This window comes from Lissotriton helveticus, chromosome 3_2 (assembly GCF_964261635.1).
Source record: "Lissotriton helveticus chromosome 3_2, aLisHel1.1, whole genome shotgun sequence".
Lineage (NCBI taxonomy): Eukaryota > Metazoa > Chordata > Amphibia > Caudata > Salamandridae > Lissotriton > Lissotriton helveticus.
Window position 1 is genome coordinate 319234404 of NC_136062.1, and position 13175 is coordinate 319247578.

The 13175-nt window shown below is 43.4% G+C and overlaps 1 protein-coding gene across 2 annotated transcripts in view; it reads left to right on the forward strand.

Moving 5' to 3' along the window:
• The first annotated feature begins 1020 nt into the window (after nt 1-1020).
• CCDC34 (coiled-coil domain containing 34) overlaps nt 1021-13175 on the forward strand; it is a 367776-nt gene continuing 355621 nt past the window's right edge. The window contains exon 1 of one of the 2 annotated variants that reach the window (XM_078684653.1): nt 1021-1158. In XM_078684653.1, the coding sequence (XP_078540779.1) occupies nt 1153-1158 (6 nt within the window). In that variant the 5' untranslated portion in view covers nt 1021-1152. The remainder of the gene's footprint in view (nt 1159-13175) is intronic. The other variant, XM_078684655.1, reaches the window with a different exon arrangement.

Here is a 13175-nt window from a genome sequence, read left to right on the forward strand (position 1 = left end):
ATATCAATCAATTGTCTGTCTTCTATAATGTTCATAAAATTGTGGGGCCTCCTGTTAGAATTTAAACCCACCTTTTTTGTTCAGAAATTGTTAGAAAAAGGGAGTAGAAGTGCTGAAGAAAGAAACTGCATGGCTCGGAGACAAATGGCTTATGATTCCACTTATAAGTGTATTCTGTGATTGGAAACAAGTCCCACATTGTAAATGTATTTCAATGTACATACCTTCTACATTAAGCCTCAAATAAACATGTCTATCCATTGTTTGAACTAAATAACGTTATAAGCTGTAACTGGTCAGTGAAATGCCAAACGTACAAAAAATTGGTATGTTTTGTTCTTTCTAGCCACACCTCTGACTCCGCCCACTGATCCAATCCTCAGGTTATTCCCGCCCCCTGATTCTCCGCCCACAGTTCCCCTACTTTTTTCCCCCCACTTCGACCACTGCCTGCGGAACACTGGTCCTGGAACGTGTCCCGCAAGATACTACACAAATGTTGCCTGAAAAAAAAATGCTGGCCCAATAAGTTCACTTCTGCCTTCAAATAAGATGCTCACCTAATAAGTTGTTAACGTCACCTGCGAAATGCGAATAAGGGGTAACTTCAGTCTGCGAATAAGAGGTTAATTGCAGGCTCATTTTGTACAGCGTGACTTCATTTTTGTTATTATTGTTCGCCCGTAGCAGCAAATGATTCACCTCCTAGCTGTCAGTACAGCCTGTTATCGCTCTTTTACTGAAACGTCCTTCATGCAGGTGGTCGTCAGTCAGTGACAGTCACTGAGACCTGCCCGTCTGTAGTTTCAGAAACATCCAACGCGCGTCGTGTCTGACTGTCAATCACGACGGTCCCGCCTCTCTTTTGCTACCAGGCTGCCCATCTTCTTGCAGACTCCTCGACACATCCGGCGTTACCTGTTGCCATAGTGACGGGCAGACGTTTATTTTGTGTCCTGGCTACCACATACCCGTGCGTCTAAAACGTGCGCGATGATTGGCGGTCCGATAGGAGCCGAAGTGGCGGATGGGTAGAGACATTGTTGTAGCCATATTTGAAGTTGATTCCTGGGCAGCTGTTTAGTGAAGTGCTTGGTGGCTCGTAGGGGTTCAGCGGGGGGACTGCAGATATCTGCTGAGGGAGGAGGTCGGATGCAGGTGAGCGAGCTTTGGACAGTTCTAATCCCTAGCAGTTCTAGAATGTTCCATGTTAGTGCTCTCTCCTACAGGCTGACCCGGGTCTGTGCCAGCTTGAAATGACCAGCTATGCCACTCATCCCAAAAAAACAGCTTAGACTGCACTCTCTCGCAACTTTCACTCATGCGTCGTCACGACACGGTTATTCATTGCACCCAGTTGGCTAATTAATCTCCATGCAGACACGAATAGCAAGCAGTCCCTATCCTAGCTGATCTACAACAGAACCTTCGAGTACAGCCCCCTTCATGTTGATTAACGGAAGTCCCCCTGCCTTCAAGTTATCAACGGAAAGGAGAAACCTTCGCTTTCTTCTGTACCGGGTTAATAAAGACAGCCTCCTAACACCTGCCTAAGCCAGACTGAGTTCGCTTTGCCAACCCCCCACCTTTCGCTAATTTAGAGTGGCCCTGCCGCTCCACAGGTGGGTGAACAGTGTCGATCGATAGTGGCCAGACATAATACCTCTTCCGAAATCCCCCAAGTGAAGGGAGTTGAGTTTGTTACAATAATGGTCACAAAACCACCGTGTTGCGTTTTGGTCGTTTTACCATTCTTGCACTGTTAAATGTATCTCTCCTTCCTCTAGAATTGCTCTAGCATTAATTCCCCCGGCCTGCCTCTTGTTCATAACCAGCCCCCGTCCAATACTTTAAGTGGCTCCCATCCCTGAGGTTTCCTGCGCCAAACGCCCACTTGTATATTCCGGATCGCCTCCTCCAGTGTCAGCACACCTTTCAGGATGCCTCCTGGATCCCTGGTTCGAGATCTGGTAACCATGAGCTGGGCAAGTGACAGCCTTCCAGTCATTTCATGGTAGCTTCAGGGTTGACCATATGGCCCCTTGGTTTTGTCAATACGCCCCATCATATCTGACAAACCCAAGGGGTACCTCATCGGAATTTGTCTGAGGTGGTCAGTCTAAGAGTCTATGATGGGTCATTCCAATGTATCTGAGCTAGGTCTTACTACAATTTGTAGTGGCCTAAGAAGCAGCTTCTCCCAGTTTGTTTGAGATGCCCCTCCCCCATATGTATATATGAGACTCTTGTAGGTTGGTGTGAGTTGGCAGCAGAAAGCGGCCTGCTGGAGGACTGTTGGCAGCCAAAACAACATAGAGATGTAGCGAACCTGCAATCACAAGGACGGAAATGGAACACTGGCTAATTAAACAGGGGTTCCTTTTATAAGGATGTGAGACCCTCAACTTCCACTGGTGACATGTTCCATCCTTGAGTCTGCTTATCGTTCAGAGACAATACAAAACAATCTGCGCACAGCTGCCCCTCAAGAGGAATTTGGCTGCATAAGTCAGAAAGAAGAGAATTAGACTCTAGTGTTAAAACGAAAAGTTTTCACATTTCCCCCAAAAAATTGCCTCTGAAGAAGCAATTCGAAGGTGGATTGGAAGGGCATACTTGAGCTTTACAGTACAGAAAGCGAAGATCTTCCCCCTCTTCTTGCTTTGTGCACTGGAGGAGTCTGAAGTAGTCTTTGACTGCTAGATCTCAGTGATCTGGATTGAGAGTAGGGCTAAATTCAGTTTCTTTAAAATCTCAATAGGCTATGGTGAGTGCCTTAAGTAGAAGTTTCTTAACAATAGGCAGCCAGGGGAGATGTTGAAGATGGGACGTTACTGTTTGAAAAACAGGAATTTTCAAAATCAGTCGAGCAGCAGCCTGTAGATGAAGACTGTTAGCTTCGGACATCACTAAAGAGTGAACAAATGTCATATGCGTGTCCTTGGGCACAAAATGTAACATTCTCCATGGGGATTTAAGAGTGGCAAAACAGTTGACCAGTACAGTTTTTACTTGAGGAGCAAAGGAAAGATCAGAGTCAAAAATGATCTCAAGGTTTCTGGCAGTTGATGCAGGGGAAGGTGGAACCCCGAGCTCTGAAGGGCACCAATTGCATGAGCCAGGATGGCATATAGTACTAAAAAAGAGGACTCCTGTTCTATTAAGAGTTAAGCCTGAAGTAACTGTTACTAATCCAATCTCCACCAGACTTTTAGACCATGGAAGGATAAAAGCAATTGGGTATCGTTGGCATAGGAAATCACACTGAGATCCCAGGTTTCAGCTAGACTCGCAAGGGGCTCCAAGTAAATATTAAAAAGTGGGGCTCAGAGCCTAACCTTGAGGCACTCCACACTCAGCGGTTTTGCCGAGGAGTGAAAGGGTGACCTATTGCGCCCTGCCCTCTAAGAAAGACATAAACCATGAAAGGGTCTGACCATGTATCCCTAGGTTCCCAAGCCTGCTCATGAGAGACCATGTCGAAAGCTGAAGATGAATCTAGGAACACCTCAATGGCCGCAGAGGTTTGGTCAAGATTTTCTTTTATAAATTCAGATACTTCCAGCAAGGCTGATTCAGTGCTGTATCCAGCCCTAAAGCCAGGCTGAGAGTCATGTAAAGATGGTTGACTCCAGAAAGTGCGACAATTGTCTATTCACAAGTTTCTCCAGATCTAGGTATTTGTGTCTCTTAATGGGCTCCTGATGGAAGGAGCTCTTATGGACATCTTTTACTAACAGATTTAATAGGAAAAGTGGGATCCGCTATTTAATATTGGCCCAAAATAATTACCTGGGGACTGACTGATGATGACACATTATTTGTGCTTGTCTCTAGTAAGGTTAGGAAATATTTGAGGGATGTTTGGGAGTAAAATCAATTCTACATTGCTGCAGTCAGCATTTTTGGAGCCTAAAGAACCCAAAGGCTGCTCTCAAGCCTTGATCTAAAGCAAAGGATCCTTTAAACCCCCTTCCTACCCTCTTATTGAATAGTGCAAAGTGTAGGGAGTGTCTGCACAATAAAGATATAGGAAAATGCTTTTTAACCAAGTGATGTCCAGGGGTTTGGAATTTAATAAAATATCTACTTGTCCATAGTGCAGGTTGCTTCATAAATCTATTTGTCCTGTAACAAAATCCACTTGTGAGGGAGAGGTGTGGCACCGCGGCCAGGGCGACTGACGCTGGAATCTGGGGATCACGGTTCGATCCCCAGTTCCTGTAGCAGATTAGCCCAGCACCATGTGACTCTGGGCAATAGCTTGCTAAATCTTCCCAATGGCCCCCAGCGCCTGGAGACTTACGGGTGATTGTTCGCGCTTTACAAATGTGGATTATTATTATTACTTGTCCCTTTGGTTCCATGTAGTGCGGCGACAAATGATGGCAGCAATCTCATTATATAAGAGCTCTGATATAGCACCTCTGATTTCGCCAGGGATCATACCATAGTAGTGTTTGAATACTTGTAATCCCCTTATGTTGCCACGTTTCCGCAGATCTACATACTGGGGCTGAAGGTAGTGGTGAGCTATAGTTCCGTGGTTACCCTTTTGAGTCTGCAAACCTACTAACTTTCAACAACTCTTCTCTAATCTTTTCCCATTCTGAGAAATGTTCAGGGGTGTGGAATTTATTAAAATATCTACTTGTCCATGGGGCAAGTTCCTTCATGAATCTACTTGTCCTGTAACAAAATCCACTTGTCCCTCTGTTGCCATGTAGTGCTAGCAACACATTATGGTACCAATCTCATTAGATAAGAGCTCTTATATAGCTTCTCTGATTATGCAGGGCTCATACCATAGTAGTGTTTGAATACTAGCAATCCCTTTATGTTGCCACGTTTCCGCAGATCTACATACTGGGACTGTAGGTAGTGGCAAGCAATAGATCCAGGGTTGGAATGTCCTTTTGAGTTTATGCAAACTTACTAACTTGCATGTTTTAAGGGTTTTCTACAACTCTTCTCTAATATTTTCCCATACTGAGAAATGTTGGAAATTTACTCCTGACAATGGCAGAGGTCAACCTTCTTCCAGAGTTATGAAAAAAGTGGTTGGAGGGAAAATGAAGTTGCAAACATTCAGGTTTTCGCCTTAGCAAATCTATACATGCATATTTGTTCATGCTAAAATGCAGTTCACAAATATTTTCTAGGAGTACAATTTCTTGCCCTACTTCTGTAAATTCTTGTGAATTTACGAAAGACATATAGCTGCACTTAATGCAAGGGTGCACTTTTGAGACTTTCTTTAATAATTGGGCCTCTAATTTGGTCTGGTGTTAACCATGACCGTTTGTGTTTATTAAAATTCTCTCTCTGTATCGGCTGGCTTCACTGTGGTGACAGCATTCTTTCTTTTACAAGGAGCATATCGGCACACAGAGTAGTTTTGTTCAGTGCCAATAACTAATGTGGCAGTGTGTGCTTTTTTGAGAACAAAAACTATTTTTTTGCTTTTGCCAATGTTTGTTATAATTGTGAGGGCCTGGAAGCTCTCACATCAATAAGGTTTTACAAAAACCATGCCAAAACAAGTCACGCATTGCCAAAACTAAAAGGCCGATCACCAATTTCAAACCTACTGGCTTTGCCAATGCTTTTTTAATTTTATGTTTCCCATAACCCTATTGCAACTGGTTACACTGATTTTGCAATATGAATTTTTTTGGGAAATACTAGCATGCTCCAACACATTTTGCTAAATGATTCTGCAAAGAAAGGGTACCTGAAATTTTACAGTAGTTTAACTAAATGTTTTTTTCCCTACTTTCATTTTTTTAGGAACATTTTATATTGAAAGCAAAGAATCATTAATTTTTATTTATTTATTTATTTATTTTTTTGAGTTTTTATATAGCGCGAACTAGAACCGAACCGAATCAGTTATCAGAGCGCTTTACATAGCACCAGTTACGTTACATGAGGACACACTTTCATTTTAGGCACGGGGAGATTAAGTGATTTGCCCAGAATCACAGGGGGTTTTTGGCGTCGTTACCGAGACTCGAACCCAGTTCCTCCAGGTCCGAGGTCGAGCGCCTTAGCCGTTAGGCCAACCCCTCTGCTTTCAAGCTTCTGCTAATATGCGCATCTAATCAGAGCATTGTGCATAGCCTCATATTGCTAAACTTTGAAACCGTGTGTACACATTTTTATACTAGAACTACTGTCAGTAGTGCAGTCATAACTTACATTTACTTCGAGCGCTCACCCTAATAAAAGGCTTTCAATTAATGAACCAGAAATAAAAGTTTGAACAGCATTAACATATGCACACAAACATTAACTTAACTGCAGGCAGTGCCCTTCACTGACCCGTAATGTGGTACTGCAAACTGGCAGCCAAAGGGTTTGTGCTGCAAGAGGTTGGGCCTACTTGTCCCAAGGACAAAATACACATTAAAACTTGTTGCCCTTGACCCCAAACAATATGTCCTGGGCGTCGGGCTATAGGAATTCCACATCCCTGAATGTTGGAAATTTATTTCTGACAATGGCAGATGTAAACCTTCTTCCAGAGTTAGGGGAAAAAGTAGTTAGAGGGAAAGTAAACATGAAAACACTCGTATTTTCGCATGAGCAAATCTACACATGCATATTAGCTTATGCTAAAATGCAGTTCAGAAATATTTTCTTGGAGTACTATTTCTTGTCCTACTGTAGTGTAGTTCCTATTATCCCAATAGGCTCTGCGCATTGGAATAATACCTTCAATAGTAAAGGCCTAGACCAGACGTTAACTAGGTCTACTACTGACGATATTAGACTTAAAGTTTTGGGTTTGCCAGCTAGCTCAGAGGTCACTAGAAACTTTCTCGAATGTTCAGGTAGGAATTAACCTCCCTGATTAGACAAGAAGGGATTTAGTTTCTGACAACCATAGAACATGACAACTTTGCTCTCCCCTAATCAAGAGTGTATCTCGAGAGTCGTGTGAACAAAAGGCAATTTATTTTACTCAGTCAGTACGTGCATTCTTAGTCTCATCAGAATGTAGAGAAAAGGAAGAGACGGGCGTGTTCAATAAAAAGGTGTTATTTATTGATCAGTCTCTTTTCTCATACAAGAGAAATGGATCGATATTATTGCAATACTTATAGTTAAGTAAAGTGCATACATTAAAAGCAGAAGTATAAAATAATACTGTAAAAACATTGATATGGTTTCTAAGCCATAAGATGTTTTTAAAATGAATAAAATATATTACATACACATATACATTTGACTAAACGTACTCAACTGGTGTTTCTAAATACGCCTACCCCGTGTACCTGACCTAAGTCTAATACGTGGGCGGGAATAGAAAGTTACAGTTTAAGTTAAGTTTGTTTTTGCCAAGTGAATAACTAAGGAATTCTCTGCGAGGGGTTATTCAGTTCTGTACCTGGAATTAAGGATGAATGAGGGATGGTATCTCTCTCTCTGGTCTCGATATTCCAGGCTGCCTGCGAGGGCTACCCGGAAGCGCCGGTGCTGGATCTCTCGGCAGGAGAAATCAGCGCGTCTCGTTCTCAGCGCGTCAGGAAGGCGGGGCTGTGCCAGCGGGGTCTGCTCTGCTCTGGGCTTCGGCAAGTATGGCTGCTCCGTCTCGTCACCACCACGTGTGTTTGCATAGGGCAATATCGGTAATATTTATACCTTTAAGGTGCCGAGATTGACGTAAGGATGGACATAGATACGTCAATAAGGATGTCATACGACTTGCTCGTTAGCACATTCTTTTGCTGAAGTTCTCGGTGAAATCAAAACAATGGCCGCAGGGTTTTGCCCAGGTTGTCATAGGTTTGATTTGTTTTGAGAACTCCGTATGCCTTATCAGGGGCTGGAGGAATATCGCTTGTCTAATTAGATCGCAAGCGTTATGACCTAATCAGATAACACGTTCCTGTGCCGTAGTGTGACTGCGTCAGATAACGGTATCTGCATCATGGGGGGTTTTTGTACCTCATGGGCTGACTGCTAGTTAACTTGTTGGTTTGTTTAACCAGAATAGGGTCAGGAATAGGGGGATCGATTCAGAACCTATAGGAATACATCACACTACTTCTGTAAATTCTTGGGAATTCACGAGAGCCGTATAGCTGCACTTAATTCAAGGACATATACCATGAGTGCACTTTTGAAACATTCTTTAATGATTGGGCCCCTAAATTGATCTGGTGTGGACCATGACCTTTTGCGTTTATTAAAATTCTGTCTCCCTCTCTCTCACACTTTGTATCTGCTGGCTTCACTGTGAGTGACAGCATTCTGCTCTTTCAGAAGGAGCATATCGGCAAACAAAGTAGTTTTGTTCAGCGTCAGTAACTACTGTGGCAGTGTGTGCTTTTTGATAACAAAAACTATTTTTGCTTTTGCCAAAGTTTGTTTTAGTGGTGAGGGCCAAGCAGATCCCACACCAATAAGGTTTTCAAATAACCATGCCAAACCAATTTACACATTGGCAAAGCTAAAAAGCTGACCAACAATTTCAGACCTACTGGTTTTGCCAATGCTTCTTTATTTGTGTTTCCCATAATCTAATTGAAACTGGTTACACTGATTTTCCATATTGAATATTTTTGGGAAATACTAGCATAGCCAAAACATGCTACTAAATAATGCTGTAAAGAAATGGTTCCTGAAATTATACAGTAGTTTAGCTAAATGTTTGTTTCCTGCATACTTTTATTTTAATTAACATTTTATTTTGAAAGCAAATAATCATCAATCTTGCTTTCAAGCATCTGTAAATATTTGCATCAAATCAAAGAGCATTCTGGGAGCATTATACATAGCCTCATATTGCTAAACTTTGAAAACGTGTGTATACATTTTTATACTGGAACCACTGTCAGTAGTGCAGTTAGAGCTTACAGCATCTACTTGGAGTGCTCCCCTTAATAATGCAGGCTTTCAAGTTATGAACCATAAATACAAGTTTGAACAGCATTAACTTATTGACAACAATACTTCCTTACTGCAGACAGAGCCCTTCCCTGATCCATAATGTGGTACTGCAGGGGGTTTGCCCTACTTGTCCCAAGGACAAAATACATATGAAAACTTGTTGCCTTTGACCCCAAACAATATGTCCTGGGCATCGGGCTATAGGTATTCCACATCTCTGGATGTCTACCCTATGTGCCTTATGGTGGAGCAGCAGCTTTATCCTCATGTAGTCAAACATTTATCAAGATGTCCATACTGTCTTCTGCACCTAAATTCCATCTTGTCTGCCTTCACTAAGTCACAGCTGCCTGCCTTTTTGGGAGTGGTAGTCACCTGCGACAGAGTGATTAGTTGCTAGCACCCAGTGGTACAATGGTAGCCCTCTGCTGCCAGGTGGTAATTTGTTAGTCACATATGCCTTGGTTGTTAGTTGTTAGACCCTGTTTCTGGATTGTAGTAGTCTGTAAGCCCCATCCCCCAAGTTCATCTTTGGTAGTATACTTCCCCTGAGGAGCTGAGGGGGTGTTAGCCTTTTAACCCTGGGTTGTTCTTTAGCAGTCTTTCAGGATCTGGTTTGGCAACCCTTTTGTTCCATGCTAGCCCTATGCTATGGGTTGATCTGTGACATGCCTTGGGGGATTGGAGATGGTCATGGCATAGATCTTCCCTATTCACATCAAGATTGCACACACCATACAAATTAGTAATAAACTGTACCCATTCATCTTCCATAATATTAATACTGTACGCCCTATTGCCTCCCAGTTAGAAATGGGATTTCTGGTTGGCTAAGGCTGGCATCAAAGCCAAGCAGAAACGACCACTCTAGTCAGGGCAAGGGAGTTACACGCTGAAGATAACCCCTGCTCCCACCCTTGGTAGCTTGGTACAAGCAGTCAGGCTTATCTCAGAGGCAAAGTGTAAAGCATTTGTGCAACACACTCATACAGCAGCAACAAACTAGGCACACCACAAAAGGAACGCCGCACAAGGTTATATAGGAAAATAACCTTCATATTGTCATAAACACATTAGAAACATAATCACACATTTACACTGTGCCAACTGGCACTAGGCAATATTCACAGGGGATTATATACAGGACCAGGCCAATCAGGCTAAGGTCAGAACCATCAGAACAGGTAAGTAGATATTTAAACTACAACCAGTAACTGCTGGTACAATAATGACCTCAGCATTATTATGTCAGGCATTAAACACATTATTCTAACCCTCATAGGCATAAACACCTTAAGCAAATAGGTACTACCCCAAAACATCATGATCTGACATTAGGCGTAAACACATTAGGTCCAAACCTCATTAGCATAAACACAGTACGCATTAGGTCTCACTAGCATAAACACATTAGCTTAGATACAATGGGCCTAAATCATTCTTTTGGCAATACTCCTAGTAATAGACACATTACGCAAGCCTGGCGCTCTACCAATGTCACCAAACTGTCCACAGGTCAACTGGCCTTCGCAAAGGGCTTGAATGACCAATGACCTATGTCCCAATGTCAAGGCTGGCTGCCAATGTAGCAAAAGAAAATGCACACAGGCACTGGCCTAAACTTTACAGCTGCCCACTAATTGCTGGGCAGCTGTGGGAAACTGTAGGCATGGGCACTCCTGTTCCATGAGTCCTCCACTGGGACTCTCTCCTAAACAAAACATGCCCACTGTTGCAGCTGCCCACTGTCCAGTGGGGCAGCTGTTGTGTAACTGGCCACTGGCACTACTGTGCCTCCTAGACTGAATGCCCCCATTGGTGGAGTGGCCCACTGTCCGGCAGGGCTGCTGTGGAAAATGATGCGGGGATACCACGGTACCTGTAAAGCCCTGCTCCGGGCATTTCAACACACAAAGAAAAAAAATGCCCCCAAAGGCTGGAGCGGCCCGCTCTCCTGCGGCACTGCTCTGAAGAGCAGGATTCAAGCCCCACTCACCTATATGAGCTGGGTCTCCGCTGGACTCCGGCATCGGCTTCCCGCTCCTGGGCTTCTCTTTGGCTCAGCCAGCACGACGAGGGGCTCTCTCCTCAATCACGGGAGCCTTGCGCTGTCATCGGCGGCCTCCTCCCCCTACCCTCTACCCCTCTCCGCTCTACTCTTCTCCACTTTCCTGCTACTGACCTTTGCCCTCACCTGTCCTGGCCCTTAGTCCCCACCCTGTTTATCTGTGAATTTTCCCTTGTCAATTGAGATCTAGCTATTTTGTCTGATGCCCGATGGAGCTACCTGGTTTAGCTATAGGGGAGATGGGCCGTGGATTCCCTCCTTGGTCGTCACCTGCCCAGTCGGTCTTTAGACAGACTTCCTTTTGTCTCTCCTTTTTGTCTTTTCCCTTATCCTCCCTTTCTCACCTCCCCTGCCCCCTCCACTACTTTTCTCTCTCCTTTCTCTCCTCTCCAAATTGTATTGCCTATTTTTGATGCATTGTGTAATTGTTGATCTTTTTCTGTTACATTGTTGATTCTCATGTAAAGCGCTCTGATACCTTTGGGTCTAGCCAGCGCTATATAAAACTCTTTAAATACAAATAAAACAAAGAGATAAGACAGTGGAAAGAGTATGCCCTTAGTTTCACTCATAGGCGTTGGAGGAAAGCAGCCTCTTCGGGGTTAGTGCTACCTTCAGGGTTAGGTGTGCCTGGAAGTTACCCTTGAATTACAAAATATAAAAATGTCAGAACCAGAAACCTCCTCTCAGTGAAGTAATAATTTGTGATTCAATCAAGTACAATTTAATCATACCGGCTTCCAGGTGACCTCTGTTAGGAACCTAGCTAGAGCAGTTGTGTGTAAATGGAACCGCACAAACGATTGGGCGGCAACAGGGTGTGGGCGAGCTGATTAAGATTGAAACTAGTAAGCATTCTAAGGAGGGCAGCAAACACGAACCTGATGAGAGCAATGGAAAAAAAAACTACAAAGTTTGTGTGTTGAGAGCCAGTGAGTGAGCTAGTTCAAAAGCAACAGAGCCATACAATAAACAAACAGTTGCAATACGAAGTGGCATCTTACAACCACTTTTGACTACTTAACCCAAAGCAATAGTGCTGACCTTGGTGTCACACAAACCAGTGCTTCCTTTTGTTGGTGGTTTCCCTATCTGCCATGACTTGTCTTGCAGTGTTGCCACCCTGGACTTCCTCTGCTATACCCAGTTGCATGGGAACCACAGATCACTGACAGTGCAGTCAATCAGTTTTAACTCCCCCCGACTCCCCCATCCCCCATGCAAAAGTCAGGACCGAGTTGCATTAGAAAGTTGCAGATGACAAAACAATACCAGACAAGGGGCATGGACATTGGAAGTGAGTTTCCAGGAACTCTGAGGCCTTTTAAACCTAACCGTCTATAAGGTATTAGTTGGCCCCGAAAAGCATGCAAATCCAATATGGCTTCCACTTCAAAATCAAGGAACTCCCCAACCAAAACCAGAGGTGGTTGAACCAGACCAACAGCAACAATGGGTTGTACATGGACACTTAAAAAACAGGATAGCTATGCCACTGATTTGGCATAACCAAGTGAACAGCATGAGAACCTACCAAGTGACAGACCAGGAAATGACCCATGAATTGGGGTACAGCACAAACTTAGGGTACTACATAGGCAAACACTAAAAATAAGCGGAAACTCAAACCTTTTCCCCATTGTCAAAAAACAGAGCCTGGAAGTTGTAGCTGTATGTCCATCACTTATGGCCGTTTTAGCATTGTGCTGTAGTGCAGTGGTGTCCTAAATGACTGAGATGATGGATAATAGAGTAGAAACCAACATATTGGAGTTATTGGTGACAATCTTTTTTAACGGATTTGGGTGGAAGCCATAAGATGACAAAAATGAGGAATATCCCAGAAAACAATGCTAACATTCTATTCAAATTTAGCCAACAGAATATATATTACCTAGTGATTCAGTGTGTAGCATCTCAAATACTGTTTGAGTGGCTTTGGGTGTCCACTGGTGGAGTGGAAGTTCACAGTTCCCAGGTGTTTCAAAAAGGTAGACAAAAGTTTGGAAATTAATTGGGAACCCCTGCTATACTACTTCTAGCAGGAAAATATGGGCTAAGTCAATTCCATGGATAGTTGAGCAAAGGCTATTAAGTAGCTATATTTAGTGAAATAGTCTATATTCACAAGCATGGCTCTTTCTTTTTTTTATCTGGGTAAACCTATGCTAACATCTATGGAGATCACCTTTAAAAGGGCTATTATTAC